This window comes from Ixodes scapularis, unplaced genomic scaffold (assembly GCF_016920785.2).
Source record: "Ixodes scapularis isolate PalLabHiFi unplaced genomic scaffold, ASM1692078v2 PGA_scaffold2__306_contigs__length_199485367, whole genome shotgun sequence".
Taxonomy (NCBI): domain Eukaryota; kingdom Metazoa; phylum Arthropoda; class Arachnida; order Ixodida; family Ixodidae; genus Ixodes; species Ixodes scapularis.
Window position 1 is genome coordinate 6,451,512 of NW_024609857.1, and position 16,514 is coordinate 6,468,025.

The 16,514-nt window shown below is 47.8% G+C and overlaps 1 protein-coding gene across 6 annotated transcripts in view; it reads left to right on the forward strand.

Annotated features, from left to right (window-relative positions):
• The window catches only part of LOC8053780 (host cell factor 1), a 46,391-nt gene that overhangs the window by 5,999 nt on the left and 23,878 nt on the right, over positions 1 to 16,514 (forward strand). Inside the window, exons 3-12 of one of the 6 annotated variants that reach the window (XM_040219110.1) lie at positions 63 to 463; positions 2,227 to 2,372; positions 2,571 to 2,688; positions 3,057 to 3,329; positions 5,595 to 5,684; positions 8,733 to 8,860; positions 9,986 to 10,390; positions 10,497 to 10,553; positions 12,570 to 12,713; positions 15,959 to 16,268. In XM_040219110.1, coding sequence (XP_040075044.1) covers positions 63 to 463; positions 2,227 to 2,372; positions 2,571 to 2,688; positions 3,057 to 3,329; positions 5,595 to 5,684; positions 8,733 to 8,860; positions 9,986 to 10,390; positions 10,497 to 10,553; positions 12,570 to 12,713; positions 15,959 to 16,268 — 2,072 coding nt within the window. The remainder of the gene's footprint in view (positions 1 to 62; positions 464 to 2,226; positions 2,373 to 2,570; positions 2,689 to 3,056; positions 3,330 to 5,594; positions 5,685 to 8,732; positions 8,861 to 9,985; positions 10,391 to 10,496; positions 10,554 to 12,569; positions 12,714 to 15,958; positions 16,269 to 16,514) is intronic. The other 5 variants (XM_040219112.3, XM_040219111.3, XM_040504060.2 and 2 more) reach the window with 5 other exon arrangements.

Here is a 16,514-nt window from a genome sequence, read left to right on the forward strand (position 1 = left end):
TTGTTCTTGGCCTCAAGCCTGTCCCTCATCTCTGTGCCCTCGCTCCCGCTTTGGGGACGCAGATACCTGAACGACCTGTACACCCTGGAGCTGCGCCCGTTCTCCTCGAGCATGGCCTGGGACGTGCCACAGGTGTTTGGACAGCCGCCCCCGCCCCGGGAGTCGCACACGGCGGTGGCCTACCAGACGCGGGAGGGGCGCCAGGCACGGCTGATCGTGTATGGGGGCATGAGTGGCTGCCGCCTGGGCGACCTCTGGCAGCTGGACGTGGAGTCGATGAGCTGGAGCAAGCCCAGCGTGCTGGGTCTGGCCCCGCTGCCCCGCAGCCTGCACTCGGCCACCCTCATCGGCCAGCGCATGTTCGTCTTCGGCGGCTGGGTGCCCCTGGTCATGGACGAGAACAAGGCCTCCACCCACGAGAAGGAGTGGAAGTGCACCAACACCCTGGCCTCCCTCAACCTGGGTGAGCAGGTGTTATGTTGATAGACGGCAACCCTATTACACCACTTGTGTTTTCGTAAGTGGTACTTTAGATGGTACTTCATGCTCCATATTTTTATGCTCAATTAAAAATATATATAAAAAAACAGTTAACTTTTTTTTTTTTTGGAACTTGGCGTTTTGCAAGGGTTAAAGTGTTTCTAGTGCTGAACTCATTGATCTTGTGTTTGACAGCAATCAAGATGATGGCTCTGACAATTCAGATATTATCATAATCATCAGTAGCGGTGATAGCGACAGCAATAGAAGGCGACGTGTTTGAAACCGCAGTGGATTACTCGGCATCTTCTGCACCGCCAGTTTCAAACTCTCCTCGGCAGTTCACTTCTTTTACACTATACGCCAAACGACACAAGAAGATGTGTGTGCTAGATATATCTGTTTCCACCAGTAATATAAACTGCAGGAAACCAATCGGCAGGATAGCGAGCCAGTTACAAAGGCTAGACATTAGAATTCGTCAAGTAGGCACTCGAAAGGTCAGTCCTTCCTGGACACAGACAAGGCACAGTTATGACCATGGGCACGCTGTCGAAGATTTGAGAGGTTTGCGAATGGTCTCATTGTCTTCGGAAAAGTCCCGACAATAACGTGAACTGGAATGTGTCAAGGCAGTGCGGCATCAGTGAAGTTCGATGTACAAGGGATGAGCACTCTTGGGGTGTGACGAATCTTATATTGATATTCCTATGCTTCTCTAGATTAAGTTGTTTTATTTCTGAAAGCTTTTTAAGGGGGAACACTGGTCTTGGAGCTTTCTTTCTTATTTTATGACCAAACTTGATGAAACTGCACAAGCTTGTTCAGCTTTTTGTGCTGATTTCATATATCTGGTCATTTTCTCAGTCAGTAGCATTGAACTCAAAATAATTAAAACTTGCCTGCCTTTGTTTGGAAAAACGATAGAAAAAAAACTGCTCAACAAAATATTCTTTTTAACACATGGCTAGATACTACGAACTGTAGACAATAGAATGTTGGAAGCACTTTTAAGATAAACTCATTATTAGTGATTTTACCACACATTGAAGTTCAGTGCTCAATGCATGTCTAACAAGTAATATAGCAAAATAACAAATAGAAATTTTTCTAGACTTATATTAAAAAATCTGCTCTCAACATTGTATGCTTCACACATTCAGCTACACATTTCAGGAATGGTTATATTTTTATCCGCTCTAGATGCTGAGATATCCCTCCTGTAAATTTTTAATGAGTCCAAAAATTGTGTTTTGTGAAAACAATGTTTTAGAGTCAACTTCAATGCACATGCAGCCCACATAGATATTATAAATTGACTTATAGCTCAAACATTCATTCACGAAATTATAAGCCTGGTAGATTCAGAAGAACAACAGCCATCGCCATTTTCAAAAGAATGCAGTTTTAGAAAGTTTTTGGCTCCAAAGACCCATGTCCCCCCTTAAGTGCATTGCATTTGCATACTATTCAGAATTAACATAAAACAAGAATTGTCCTCCACTAACCTATGCTTCTAAAGTTATTAAGCTTTTTCTTTGGCTCCGCGGGTGGTACCAGCGTGATAAGGGTGGGGCCCGGAACACTGGAGTTGAGGGCGACGACACCGCGGAAGCAAAGGCATAGAAAAGTCACGTGACACATGGTCAATCATAAGGGGACACTTGAGTATATCTGTCCTTTCTTATGTTGCCGCCGAGAGTTGTATGGGGTTCAACTGACCAGGGGAGTTGCTATTGCCTGCAGAGACCATGACCTGGGAGCCCCTGGCCATGGAGGTGTTCGAGGACGCAGTGCCCAGGGCTCGTGCGGGGCACTGCTCGGTGGCCATCAACTCTCGCCTCTACATTTGGAGCGGCCGGGACGGATATCGCAAGGCCTGGAACAACCAGGTGCTGCCTTCTTTGCCCTTTTTAATGCAGAACGTGGCACGGAATTCCAGCCACATAATGTGATGTGCGATACCGCTCCGAGACTTCCGATAGAGCCGAGGCAACCGGCACTCTAATGCGCCAATTCCAAAGGAACGTTTCCAACTCGCTTAAGGTGCGCTGATGCCCGCCCCGTTGCTTTCCACGCCCCCTGCGCAGGTGTGCTGCAAAGACCTCTGGTACCTGGAGACGGAGAAGCCGCCGCCTCCCACCCGGGTGCAGCTGGTCCGGGCGTCCACCGCCACCCTCGAGGTCTGCTGGGGCTCCGTGCCCACGGGTGAGCAGGGCCCCCCCACGCTTTGTCCGAGCGTCCAAGTTGCGTCCGTACAATGTGGTGAACACAATGCAAGGATGTGACTTCAATATATCCGTATCTGCTGTTGCTTCTTTTACTCTAAAGAGAGGTTCTGGTGTGTGGTGAAGCAAAATTAAAGCATGCTTCGTTACATAGACACTTGAGGTGCCAATATGGTGAAGGTTTATCCCAAAAGACTGACTTTACTACAGCAACATTCTAGAAAATATCTAATCTTTTTTACATTTTTTATTTTACTTTATTGTCGAGCATCACGCCGAAGATATTGCCGGGTGTGGGAGAGGACCGAGCAAGCACAGACTCAAGAGATTGTCTTTATCTTCTCGCAGCGGACGCGTACCTGCTGCAGCTGCAACGCTACGACGTGCCCCCGACGAGCGCGGTACCCCCAATGGCGGCGGCACCTCCCACAACGCCGGTGGCGCCGGCGGCACCCGTGACGCCAGTGGCCGCCCCACCCGTGGCACCCGTCCCGGTGACACCCACACGCCCCACACCGGTGGCGGTAAGCCCTGTGGTCACCCCTCGGGTCGTGACACCCATGGCGGCCGCCCAGCACGTGCTCAGGACTCCGACGGCTGCGCAGGCAATTCGGGCACCGGGTGAGTCGAACAGCCTTCTTGCCATTGTTTATTATTGTTTTACAATATTTGTATTGCCCATATGCAGAAGACCGGTTAGTCGGACGGGGCCTCCTCCTGACTTTTACCACGAAGCAACTATGTTTGCTGAAATATTCATAACAAGCCAAGGGGGTGGTCTTTTAGTTATTAAACAACAAAAAAAGATGCTTAAATATCTTTAATGTTGATATGAAATCGTAGCATCTTTCAGGGAACGTAGAAAAGAGAGCGTCACCACGCACATACGTTTTTCTAATGTTGTGCTTACATCCTGCTATGATAAAGGCTTGCTGATAAGTTTTCAGATTATGTTTTTCTATATGGGATATGAGATATGTGCAGAGTCCAAAGTCGTGCCCCGGTGGGTACGACCTGGGAGTTTGCTTCAAAGGGTTCAAAATTTCACGGTTTATCTTGACGTTTCCTTCTCTGGCGCACGCACTTACCTGTATTGTACTCGGTTTCCTTGGTGCTGTTAGTTCAATTTTCCTTTGAGTTTGCAGTCGATAATCACTACATCCACCGTGGCAAATTTCACTGCTTTACGCTGGCACGTGCGTTGAGCTTCTCCACACTGCACCGGCGTGCTTGGTGCAGCGTCTGACATGGGGGAACATCTGGGTTGGCTCAATGAGCTCAGAAATCGTGGTCACTCTCGAAGGTCTTTTAGTTATAATTTTGAATTGACCCATGATTTTGAAATCATTCATTCTTTCATTTATTTTGAGCACCCCACAAACACCTTGACACCTCCTTTGTGGTGCACTTTTCATTTCATTTCATTAATTGTACCCTCAAGGCCAAAGACATTAAAGAGGGGGAAAGCAACAAGAAAGGGTTAAAGGGCAACTCTGCTCACTTCCAAAGATTTCTGGATAATGAGTGATTTTGCATTAAAAAGCAGTAGTAAAAGACACTACGTCATTTGCTTCACTAAAAACTGGATATATGTTGTTAATTCTAATTTTAAACACGAGCAGAAACCGAAACTTCGGCTCCGTCCGGCAACATTGGCCTCGGGCCGCCAAGAACATGGTATGAGATGTCACGTGATCCTTTGCGCAACGACGGGCGGGATTGGGGCAGGCGTGCGCCAGGCACTAGGGTTGTCTGCGCAGCACTATTCACTACGTTTTGGTGTCTGTGACATTTGACATATATGTAAAATATGTAAAAAATAGGGTTAAAAAAAAAATAGAAATTAGTTTTTAATCAAAAACAAAATTGAACACGAAAAAAAAAATGTGGAAAGTTGTAACTAGACAATAGCATCATCACTCTTACAAAACCCACACTCATCATTCACAAAATGAAGGTTCATATTCATAGAAATATGTTTAAAAGGATTATATGCCAATAGCAAGCATGACAGGGTCTGCATTACAAAATTAGGCAGATAAAACAATGAAAACAATTTTCTAGACTTTTAAGGAACACACAAGTAGATGCAACCTAGCAATGCAGGTGAATCTATAGTTTCACTCAGCATTATTAGGGAACGTAAAAAAAAATATATTGAATCATTTGAACGAGAGGTGTTCTTCACAGCTGTGAAAGTCCAGAAGAAATAAAACTGTTGTTCCAGAGTTGCTTCCTCTCTCTTCTGTAAAATCCCGAAATCATCATCAGTTGTCATATTTTTTGGGATCGTAAATCTTTTTTTGCTGCAGTCCCTCGGCAAACATTTGTGCTCATTGGTGCCACACGTGAGGTCAGCCCTGATCTAAAATGGCAGTTTGCATATTTCAATTCTTCATTATAACTGCCCTAAAAGAGTGATCTCCTGTGCCTTCTCCAGTATCCAACATTACTTCTCTTTGTACAGTTCTTCTGATGGAGTCTAAACACCTAGATAGGAGAATCCCATCATATCTACGTTGCACGTAGGTGGGACACGAGATTTGTTTGGAGCTCTACGGATAGACTGCCCACAGATTCTCTCAAAATGATTGAGGAAGCAAACTTGCCCTTCGCGGGGACGTCTAGTGGGTGCGTGCGGGGTGGTGTCGGCCATGTTGCGAGTGCCCTTCACATCCACCTATTCCCTCGAGAAAAAAAAAGGCAGGTTTCCCCTACAGGGCTGTCCTAGCCACTTGCCTGTGCAGTTGCCTCCTGCCCGCTTCCATTCCTCATTTTGACGATGCCATGTTTTGTTGTTGTCGGTGCAATGTGTGTTTTTGTTTCTTTATATCCTTTTGCTGAAATGAATGTGCGTGTGCGTGTGTGTGTGGCCCCGCGACCCAGCAGTGCAGACCCAGCAGCATGCGACGCCGCAAACCACCACCATTCGTGTGCCAGCCTCCTCAGCGGGCTCCCTGGCTGCGGGCCTCAGAGGTCAGTCCTCTGGCAACCCTGGTGGCCTCCCCCTGCCCCGTCGGCTCCTCCCCGCCCTCTGTTCCCTGCACGACCGCACCCCTCTCTCTCTCTTCCCTTTCCGTCTTTGGCGCACCCCTGCCCCTGCTTCCCGGCTCTGTCACCACGTTTGTGCACCAAGGCTTGAAGCCTATCTAAGGGCATCCTCTGACACCTTAAATCGAATCTGTTGGAGACAGATCTACAGCATCAAGGTCGTCCTAAAAGAGTAATTGAGTCATAGTTCATGAGCTGAAATTTAAGGGAGGACAGTACCTGGGCATGTCAACTATTGAACCGGTCACTCAGTCGGCATGAAATTTGCAGCTGGGTGTTTGTAGCCATATGAGGGCATACAAAGTTTCAGCCCTGCCAACCAGTTTTATGATCTACTATACCCCTAGAAGAAAGTAAAGCATAGCTTGGCATAAAATCTGCACAATGGATTGTTGAGCAATAGTGTGTATAATCACATATTTTTCTGGTGGAATGCATACTGGAATACCTGTTTCCTGTTACTATAGAAAAAAAAATTCACAAAGTATGCATTTTCTAACAAAAAGAAAAAAGGAATGTCTTTTTTTTTTTTTTACATTTATCAAGTTTTGCAAATTACAATTTTTCATAATAAAGGAACATGAAAATGGAAAATCTTAGTTGATAGTAACCGGCTCTAATAAAATTTCAGTATATAAGCCATAAAAAATTAAGTCTCGACAGTTTCATACTGAAACAATAGATTTATCTGATCAAATTTATGTTGAAAAGTGCACCAAAGAAAAACGCCTTCAAAGTGCCCTAACCTCTACCTTTTCTTTAGCATCGGTGGACTGAAAGTAATTTATAGAAAGAACCTATGCAGTATAAACAAATTGAACTTTCTGGGAATACTCTCTAGATGTTGGCAGGCAGATGTAAATATAGCATTGTTCAAAATCAATTTTTTTTTTTGTAGTGTTTTGTCTTTGAATTGAGTTAAATACAGCAATATTTTTGTGCAGGAGAGAAGGTGCCTGAATGAGCGTAGTGATGCACCGAAAGTTGGCCAAGTTACAGTTAAGGCAACTCCTAGAATGTCCCACAATGTTGAGGAGTTGCTGACCAATGTTTCAGTTGAGAACTGCAAAAAAGGTGCTGGCACAGTCTTGTTTAGATTCGGTACCTTGCTTACGGCAGAATTTAGGGCAGTAGCAGCACATAACACTGGTGCTGAGACCCAAAATCATTGTGAATTTGTGTATTTGTCATTATATCAATTTTGAGAAGGTGCTCTCACCAAACTAAGGCAACCCCTAAAAATGCAACGAAGTTGCAGTTAGCTATATTTATTCTAAGCTAGAAAGTATTTAGTTCTCAAAACTGTAGCAATTTGCAATAACTCAACTAATTTGTCCCCTTACAGTCCTGGATAGGGATAAAATAAAGTTGAGGACATGTGAGACGTATTGGTGAAGTCTTGACCAACCGTGTGTAGCGAGGGAAGGTTTGCGAGAGGTTGGAGCCCCAGGCAAGGAATCGGGCCTGGCTTTACAAATGGCAGGTTCCCAATGTGACTGCTCTCCACTGGGTGCTTCATTTTTTCTGACGATGGGGACTTTCATCCTTTTATGTATGCGGACATCCGCAGCTCTGTGAGGCACTGCAGAAATCCAACAAAAAACATACCCAAATTGGAAACGTCCAAGACGATTAACAAAATTGCCACTCAACAAAAACAAAACATTTTCTTGAATGCAACATGTTTTCATTCTGTATCATTGGTCTAACAGGTTACTGTAGTAACTACCTTTCCCTTAATTATTGTACTTTTGGTAAGAGAAAGCAACATGGCTAACAATTTATGCATTTTTCAGTGGCAGGTCCGTAGAGAACTTGCGTTTAAATTTTTGCTATGTGCCCATTTTGAGGCTACTTGCCCGCCATGTTTGTGCAGCGTTAGCTGAACGTCCAGAGGACTGTTCTGCGAGAAATGTATTTGGGTGACTTCAGTTGCTATGTTTGCAGTTCCGGAGGGCCGGCCAGCAATAGTACTGGAGCTGGTTTGTGTCTATGTTCTCTCGTGTTTCTCCTCCTACTTTTCTCTTCACTTCGGGTTTCTTCGTCACGCGTGTGACAGACACTCCTTTTTCTGATTGCCTAAACCTTTGCATGACTCTTCTATCATTGGGGCTTATGCGTTTTTGTATTTATTTATGTGTGTGTGTTTTTTAGGGGGACCATTTTTCATTTATCTTCATCTTTGACTGCTGGAGTCTTAGACATAAAATTCTGAATTCACTTGTGTTTTTTCAACACTCACTAAATGACGCAAAAACACTCGTGTTTTTGCAATTATTTTTTAAATATTTCTGTACAAAAATGTGTTTCTATGCATAAACTATGGCGGTAGTGTTATATACGAGCCGCATTGAGTTAGGATTGTCACTGCATATTTTTAGTTTAAAAACTTCAGCCTTTCCATTCTGGTGAAGAACGAAGGCAGCGATGCCGTACTATGGCGGGAATGAAGTAATGGCCGGCCGCAAGTCGGCAAGCCGAAGTGGAAAAGCTGGAAAGGTGGCCACCGTCGCCCATAGATGGCAGTAGCTGTCAGGAGTGTTGTGTCCACATTTATTTGCTGGCAGACACGATCCTGGGGAAACTAGCCCTTAACAGCTCCGCTGTAAAGTTTAAATTTTTTCTGCTGGGGTTACGCTTATCCACAACCTAGGAAACGAAGGATGTGGCAATTAATTTGGATCTCTGCAGCCAAGGAAACTGTGGCGGCTTAAGAATGCCCAAGAACTAACTTGGAAGCAAGAAACATAAAAAATCTCCGCATTTCTTAACCTAACCGACTTGCGAAAAGTCTCCCAAACAATAGCCTTCCTCGTTTGAAATCGCCGCAAAATCTTTGCCGAGTCGAAACGCCCATACGCTTTTTTACGTTGCCCGAGGCTCGCTTCGACGCACGATTGGTCTGTGGCACGGGCAGACCCCCGCTGCCTTCCGCTCCTACGTGAGCCTCGAGCTGTCTCGTTTCCGCCGCAGGCACTGTGACCCTGGTGCGCACCCGTTCTCCCGGCGTCGCGGGCCAACAGCAGATCCGGGTGATCGCCACGACGCCCACGGGGCAGCAGGTGGTGAAGACCGTCACGGGCACCTTGCCCTCCGGAGTGGTGAGTGCCCGTGTTCGTCTCTATCGGTTATCTGCATACAATTCAGAGTAATAGGATAGATACTGCAGAGGGTAGTGACCTAGTTGGTGAGATTTAAGGTGACTGTTGCTTTCTTGCGTACCTCGAGGCCAGTTGCGTTATTATGCGAGGTGCAAAACCAGTTCGGTCAGTTTGCGCTTGAGATGCAAAGGAACGTTGACATTAATATTTAGAACAACACCGTGTTACGACTACAATGGATGTGACAAACAAAATTTATGCTTTTAAAGGAAAAAGCACAGAGAAGGGGTTTACGGCTTTAGTTATGACACGAGTATATTTCGCGGGACAGCGGAGCTTGCAGCGTGGCGGAAGTTGGAGCAGTAGGCAAAGTAATTTTGCGAATCGAAATAAAATTAATTGCGAGACAATCAGCCTGGTTTTGGGCAATGGCTAATATTGACCCCTTCTAACGGGGGTGCTGCATCGTTAATAAGCATGCGGTGGCTCGTCCAGTGCCAAGCTGATAAAATACGTACAATTTTATCATTACTAGGACTCCATAAAATCGAAGATCTTGTTCATGCTTCGTGTGCACTGCAAATCGGAGTGGAAGTGCAGATTGTGCGTGTTGGATTGCTGGGATGTAGTTCAACTCGCTCCTTAGTAAAGATTATGTGCCAGTCAACGGGTCGTATCGTGATATCATTTTGGAAACATGGAAAGCCAAGTACTTATCAGAGTTTGACTTAAGGCCAATTCACGCAGTGCGATTCGCTAGAGTTTCCGGCGACATTGCTTTCGCGTCAAAAAGGCACCATGGAAGCTGCAGTGCTCGACGTCGCAACTGCGAAATTGCGAGCAAAACACGCCACATGAATCTGGCATAGAAACCAAAGAAGAAGCAGAGGGAGGCAGTGGAACAAGGCCAGAAGGGGGGCCAAAATTCCATTCGGGCTTTACGCATCTCGTGGCATTCAGGTGGGGGTTCCACATGCAGGTGCGTGCCTCACGGCATCAAAAAAGTGCGCTCGAATAGGGACGGTTCCTCAAGCTCCCGTCATGCTGCGCCATCTCCACTTGTCAGGAATGCTGTCTTCCACTGTGCTAGTGACCACCGTAATTGAAATCGCCGAATGGCCGAAGAGCGGTCTTTTGAGCCGCTCTCCTCGGCCGCCGACGCAGCAGCCCGTGGCAACGGTGGCGGCCGGCGCGGCCGGCGGCCAGCCCATGTCGGGCATGGCGGCACTGGCAGCGGCGGCGGCGGCCACCCAGAAGATGACGACGACCACCTCGGCGGCGACCCCGGCCAGTCCGTCGGCGGGCATCCGTGTGGTGTCCCCTTCGGTGCTGAGCCAGCAGGGCCTCAAGCTGGGCACCCTCCAGGGCGGGGCTGGGCAGACGGTGCGGCTGGCAGCGCCCGGCACACTGCTCAAGACGGGTGGCAAGCAGATCATTACGGTGCACAAGGCGGGGGCCACCCCAGGGGCCTCCTCTCAGCCCCAGATCGTCACCCTGGTCAAGACCACCCAAGGGGTCACCCTGGCCACGGTGAGGGTCCTCGACTTATGTCGCGGCAACGCGGTCGTGCGGCGGTGCGGGGGTGGGAGGTTGCTCGGTGTGGCCACTAATGGATTGACTTTCACTTCCAAACCAGATGCCCAAGGTGAGCCTGATTCAAGGCAAGGCTGGCATGCAGGCACAGCAGATTCAGGTGAGTTGGGAACTGATCTCAGTCGTCTCTCTGATGTTGTGAAAGAAATAGTTTGGGGTTGGTCCAATTAAACGAAACTCCGAGACAGAGCACTGGGAGACCCGCCTGTATTGGTTTCAGGTGGCTCAGGGGTTTTGTTGACGGGCTGTATGGAGAGGACGGCAGAAGTGACCAACGCGTTGGCAGGCCGCTCCTCCGGACCTTTCAATGGTGCGGGAATAGGGGGGGGGGGGGGGGGGGGGGGGGGGGGAGGGAGGGGAGGGGGAGGGGAGGGGAGGGGAGAGAGAGAGAGAGAGAGATGGCAGGGGGAGGCATGAGGGGGAGAACTGGACGCGTTGGAAAGGAAGCGGTGTGCTGGGACTGCGAGTAATGAAGGAATGCATTCAGTTTCTGAGCATCCTTAGCCCTATCTGGATTAACCCCTCAGCTGCTTCTTCACGTTCTATTAATAGGAGATAATATATTTTTTCTTTCCTCCAGGCATCGCAGTTGTTATCGGCTCTTCTCTCCACTGGAAGTTATATCCGTTGTCCTAGTAGGGCGTCTGTTGTCGGTATCGTCGAGGAGCGGAAAAGACTGCCCACCACCGCGGTGTTTTCGGGATTTGATCCCGAGTCTGCCGCATGCGAATTGGGTGCATTACCACAGGGCTACGCAACAGCTTTGAGAATCCGCTTTATCAACATTCGATAAACACTGTGTACGTGCGAGTCTCGTGTAGCGACCGCTAAACAGCCACAGTTGCTGCATCGTCGCGATAGAAAATTCTTTATCATTCTTAATTAATTACGAGTTTAATCGGTTCATTGTTGAAATTAAAAGCATCGGCTAGGTGGTGTTAGCCACCGCCCGGTTAAAAGGGTTGAGCCGTATCCATCCGTCCCTTCATCTATCGTCGTATTACGCCACCCGTCGCGTCGCATCACGCCACTCGAACCAATGCCACCTAGAAGAGAAGGCCTGTGTCTTTCTCCCCAAATGCATAGCTAGTGGATCCATGCAGCACCAATTAGCTGGCATCAGCAACGCCGCCCTCTCGTGGAGCTCCGGCGTGTCTGCCGCTTGAAGGGGTCGGGGGTCCACTGATGACGATGTTGTCTCGACTTCGCCGTCAAGACTTCATGGTGCGTGAACGCGACACCAGTGCCCGACGGCTTTGGAGATGTCCCTGTGACACCGAGCGCCCATTCTCAGCCCAATTGTAGCGCTAGAGGTCCGAACGAAATGTCAAAGTTTTAGAACTAACCATTATATTATTCCAAAGTTATAATCGATTTTCTAAAATCTTCAATGATGAAATGGTGGCCGATGGGCCTTTAATAATGCATGCAGCTTAATAATGCCACTCACCAAAAACGGGCCCCATTTTCCCATTGAAATTTTCAGAAAATCGTCTATAACTTTTCACTGAGATAATGGTTGGTCCTGAAACTTTAGCATCTGGTTTCAGCCGCTAGCACTACGTTTGGTGGAGAATGAGCATTCAGCGAGACAAAAAATGCGCCGTAAATTTTTTGATGAGACACGCTGTACTCAGTGGTTTAAGTTTATATTTCTGTGAGCTGGGATCTTGCAACGATGTTCCAGACCAAAGAGCGAACCTGTGGCAGCGGTCATGCGAGCCCAAATACCCAACACGCAGTGATCGCATTGTCGTGTGCTCTCGTTCTATTGCCCCGTAGCGCATGGAGTGCTCCTATACCACAGTACACATACACTGTGTCACAATGTTTTGTGTCCGCGTGACCCCTCGAGATAACTCCAGACTGGTCCGCGACATCATTCCGAGATCCCGGCTTTTAGCAGTCGAAACGGAAGCCAACAATGTGAGGATGATTTAGTCTGTCGGCATTCTCTACGTTGCATTCTAAATTTTGTAAAGTCATACACAATGTTTATATTGATCCACACTGTGCTGTTAGGATAACAGGGCACTGGTCTTTTTCTGCTTCAGAGGGCCAGATCTCTTGTCGGTGTCTTCTGCCCTTAAACTAAGGTGTAACTTCGCGTTTGCAGGGCAAGGGGATGATCCCCCAAGGTGCCACCATCGTGAAGCTGGTGACCACCCAGGCAGGAGCGGGTGGCAAGCCCCAGGCCACCCTCCTCACCTCCCAGGCCGGTGCGACGGGCCAGCCCACCCTCTTGGGACTCACCTCGGCGGTGAGTTTGAGCGGGCACCGTTGAGCGGCGATGCCAGCAAGGGAAGTTGGAAGATCTCTTATCGCCGTGGCGCGTCTTGGTTCACAGGGCTTACCTAGAATGTGAGCTGCACATTGCGGAATGTGACTAAATGCAATGGTAGGACAAGAAAGGTTCAGTTCGTAACATTGCTCCAGCAAGGTGTTTCACCTTTTGGGGTCGTGCGAGTTTTCCCCATCGTAGGCCTTCCCTAGTCTGAGTTAATTTAAGCGAAAAAAAAGATCAAATCAATGAGTGACTTCAAATTCAACTATTTAATATTCCACGTTCAATATGTTCAGTTTGAAATAACTGCATTGTTCTGAATGTTTTTATTTGAATAATTTAAGTATACTTGCGTAATGCATGATACTTTTCAAAGCAAGTGTCGGGTTACAAGCCAGGGTGTCGAGTGCAGGCTTTAAGGCAAGACACTGGTTCTAAAATCAACTTTTTTGTTTATTAATGGATTATAATGAAAATTAGTGTGTATATGTGTTTTGGCTTCCTCTTTTCAAATATACAATTAGTTCTGCAATATCTCAATTACTTTTTGAGTTACGAAGAAAATAATGAAGCCTAATTAGGTCATTTCTTACGACTCATTAAGGAACTTTCTAATACGAATTTTTTTGCATAAGTGATACGGATTTGTAGCTAAAGACCTGTCATGCAAGATGATGCTATTTATATTTTTGTAAAGATAGATCATTGTATAAAACTAGTCTAATTAGGTCAAGTACACTATTTACAAAGCTTAACAAGGTCACATTATCACTAATAATAAAATTTCGGGCCCATACTGTCATACAAAAATAGCATCACCCTGTAGTTCACTTCTTTCTGAATTCAACGGTATAAAGTTTATAGAAATCCTCGAAGAATAATCTCATGAAAACAACCGTAAGGCTAGGCATGTAGACAAAAAATGCGAAGCTGAGAAAATTGCAGTTGAAGTTTTGACACTCATTGCATAAAATTGAGTAAGATATCCCATGCAATAATGTTCAGCAATATGAAGCATAGTTCTATCTGAACAAATTGAGATGAAAAATTCTACAATCCGTTCACAAGAACCTTTAGAAATAATATAAAACTGAGAAATAATGTCTGCAATGTAAAATAACGTTATAAAAGAATGAGTAGGCTCTATAAGGGACAACGGGAAGAAGCACCAAGGGTTGCACGTTCCGAAAGCAGATTTTGTTTGGCCCTGAAAAGGGCCTTTGTTCGTGTAGCACTTGAAAGGGGAGCCCCTCACAGCTGTCCAGGACTGTAGTCCCCAGCTGTTCCAGTTTGGTGTTGCCTGGAGAACCTCTGCTTTGCATTGCTGCTGCTCTGGTGGGCAGTGTTGGCCTTACACGGATTGTCCTTCTCCATGCTTTGAGAGCTTTCATGTCCACTACAATGAACTGTGTCCCAGCGTCGCGCGTCTGGCCTCCTGTGGTGACGCCGAGAAGGTCGAATTTGCGCCGGGTCGCCGACTTTTCCGATAGCGCACGCTTGCATTCGTCCGATCGTGCGACTCGTTGCGCCTGCTCGGCCGTGGAGTAGTATGCAGTGTCGACACGAACCGCGCTCGCAAAGCTCGACAAACTGCCGCTGCTGCATGGAGTCGCGATGTCTCCGGCTGATGTTTCCGGAAGATCCAAGGCATCCGGCGGTGCCGATCGCGGTGGCGCACTTGCAGCAGACAGCTTCGGCTTCCTTGTTCCACGGTCGCTTCCTCTTCCTTCCGAACGCTTGCCGCGTGCTCGATTTCAACCGAGCGTCGTCCGGCATCTCGAGAACTCGAAGCGAAACAAAACAAAACACGCGCGACTTCGTAGGAAAACGAACCAACAATATTCAACGCAAGCGCGCAAACGGGAACTGAAACGTGCGCTCGACCACAGAGGAAACAAAGCAGACAGGCCTAAGGAGACGGGCGGAGACGAGCCCAGGAGCAGACGACGCACCTCTCGCCAGCGCAGGAACGGAAAGGAGGAAAGGAGAAAACGAGCGGAGGGGCGCGTTTAGGCCAATAGCAGGGGCGCTAGGCGCCGCGCGTGCTCTGACGTACGGGCACCTTGCTAGCAGGCCAATGAGAGATCGCAATTGGGGCTTTCGAAACCCGCGGAATGCGGACGTTCCCCGATGTTGTCGCGATAACGAATGGCATGGGGACGTGGGGAAAATAAGCGGCTTTCCAACAAGACCAAGATGGCCGCGATCCGACGAGCGATCGCGAAACGCGCGGGGCGCGAAGTTCCACTTGTTTTCATTGAACTCGCTGTGTTAGGGCTCTGCGGGGACATCGTAAATATCATTTTTTTTCACGTTTAGACATTGATTTCGACATTGAAACTTTGCAGGCAGGTACCTTAGACTACAATTAATCCAAATATGTGAATTTTGAAAAACGTGAAATTTCGCGTTTTTTGACCATTTTAAGACCCGCGTCTCCCCTTAAGTAGAGAACATTTTCATGTCTTTGCCTTTTTACTTTCCTGTCATTGCAGATTGCATCTAGCGAATAAAAAAAATGAAAAAGTGTCGCACATTTTATGCCATTCGATGGCGCAATTTGAAATTGTTGGCAGGCGCCCAACGTTTGACCGCAAAGGAGAAAGGACCTGTAAGGAGAGGGCCGACACATACCCAAAACGGGAATATTTATTTGTTGAGCGATACCCACAGATGACCCCAAGGGGTTAAAGCAATTTGCGAGGGCCTTTGAGGACAAGACGGCATCCAGGGACGGGGTCTGCTGAGTCCTTTCGCCAGAACTTTTCAGAAAGTGTTTTCTAATTTTGTTCTGTTTGGCCAAACATGGGGGGGTTTCTCCAGTCTGGCCAAGGCCAGTCCCAACTATGCCTCGTGCTGTTCCACCGTGTAAGTTGGTTTGTCATCACTAGGCTGGGCAGCTAATGAGCAGCGCGTGTCTAGCTGGCCTTCTCGGGATACCAGGGTTCAGCGGCCAAGTCTGGAGCTAAATGCTTAGGGGTTCGATGACATCTGCCCCTAAGGAGGGAAGAGAAATCATACCATAGGTTCATGGTGCTGTCCTTTCGGTGGCAACCCCATCTCGTCGCAATGGCAATCCAGCGCAAGCGTAAAAAAAGCAGTCGTCCTCACAAGCTTTAGCATTTCGGCATCGTTGCATTCCTTCCGAATTTCTGAGATACGAATAATTTGAGCTTGCCTTCGAAGCATGCGGTGATTTGAACGACCGCCACCCGTTCCAGGGTGCCGGCGGGGGTAGCCCCAAGGTGATAACAACGATCCTGCGCACGCTGCCCTCCAACATGGTGACGGTGGCCAAGGCGGGCATGGCTGGGGGAACGGTGAGCGCCAGCGGCACGGCGGGCGGCCCCAAACAGCAGACAATCGTGATAGCGGCGCCCAAGGGGGCCCAGGGCGGGGCCAAGCTTCTGGGCCAGGCCCAGGGACTCAAGGGGGCCCAGGCGGGGCAGCAGATCCTGGTGGTCACCACCCACCCGCAGGGCAAGGCCACCGTCGTCGGCACCGCACCGGCCACCTCGGAGGCCGGCAAGGGTAAGTGGCTTTGCCGTTTTCCTCCTGGTCGTTGCATTTGCCCCCATCTGTTTCTACGACGGATTATTAAAGGGTAACTGCAAAGAAAAAAAAGTTTTCTTTTAAACAGCCTAATTGGGACAAGCATGTCACAAAACAAATGTTCTGCGAAAAAAATGATTCTTTTTTATCAATATTTATGCCACAGGACGTAATTTAGTAGAGTCAGAACCTCTCCACATTTGAAACTCCCGCTCTTTCGACCCC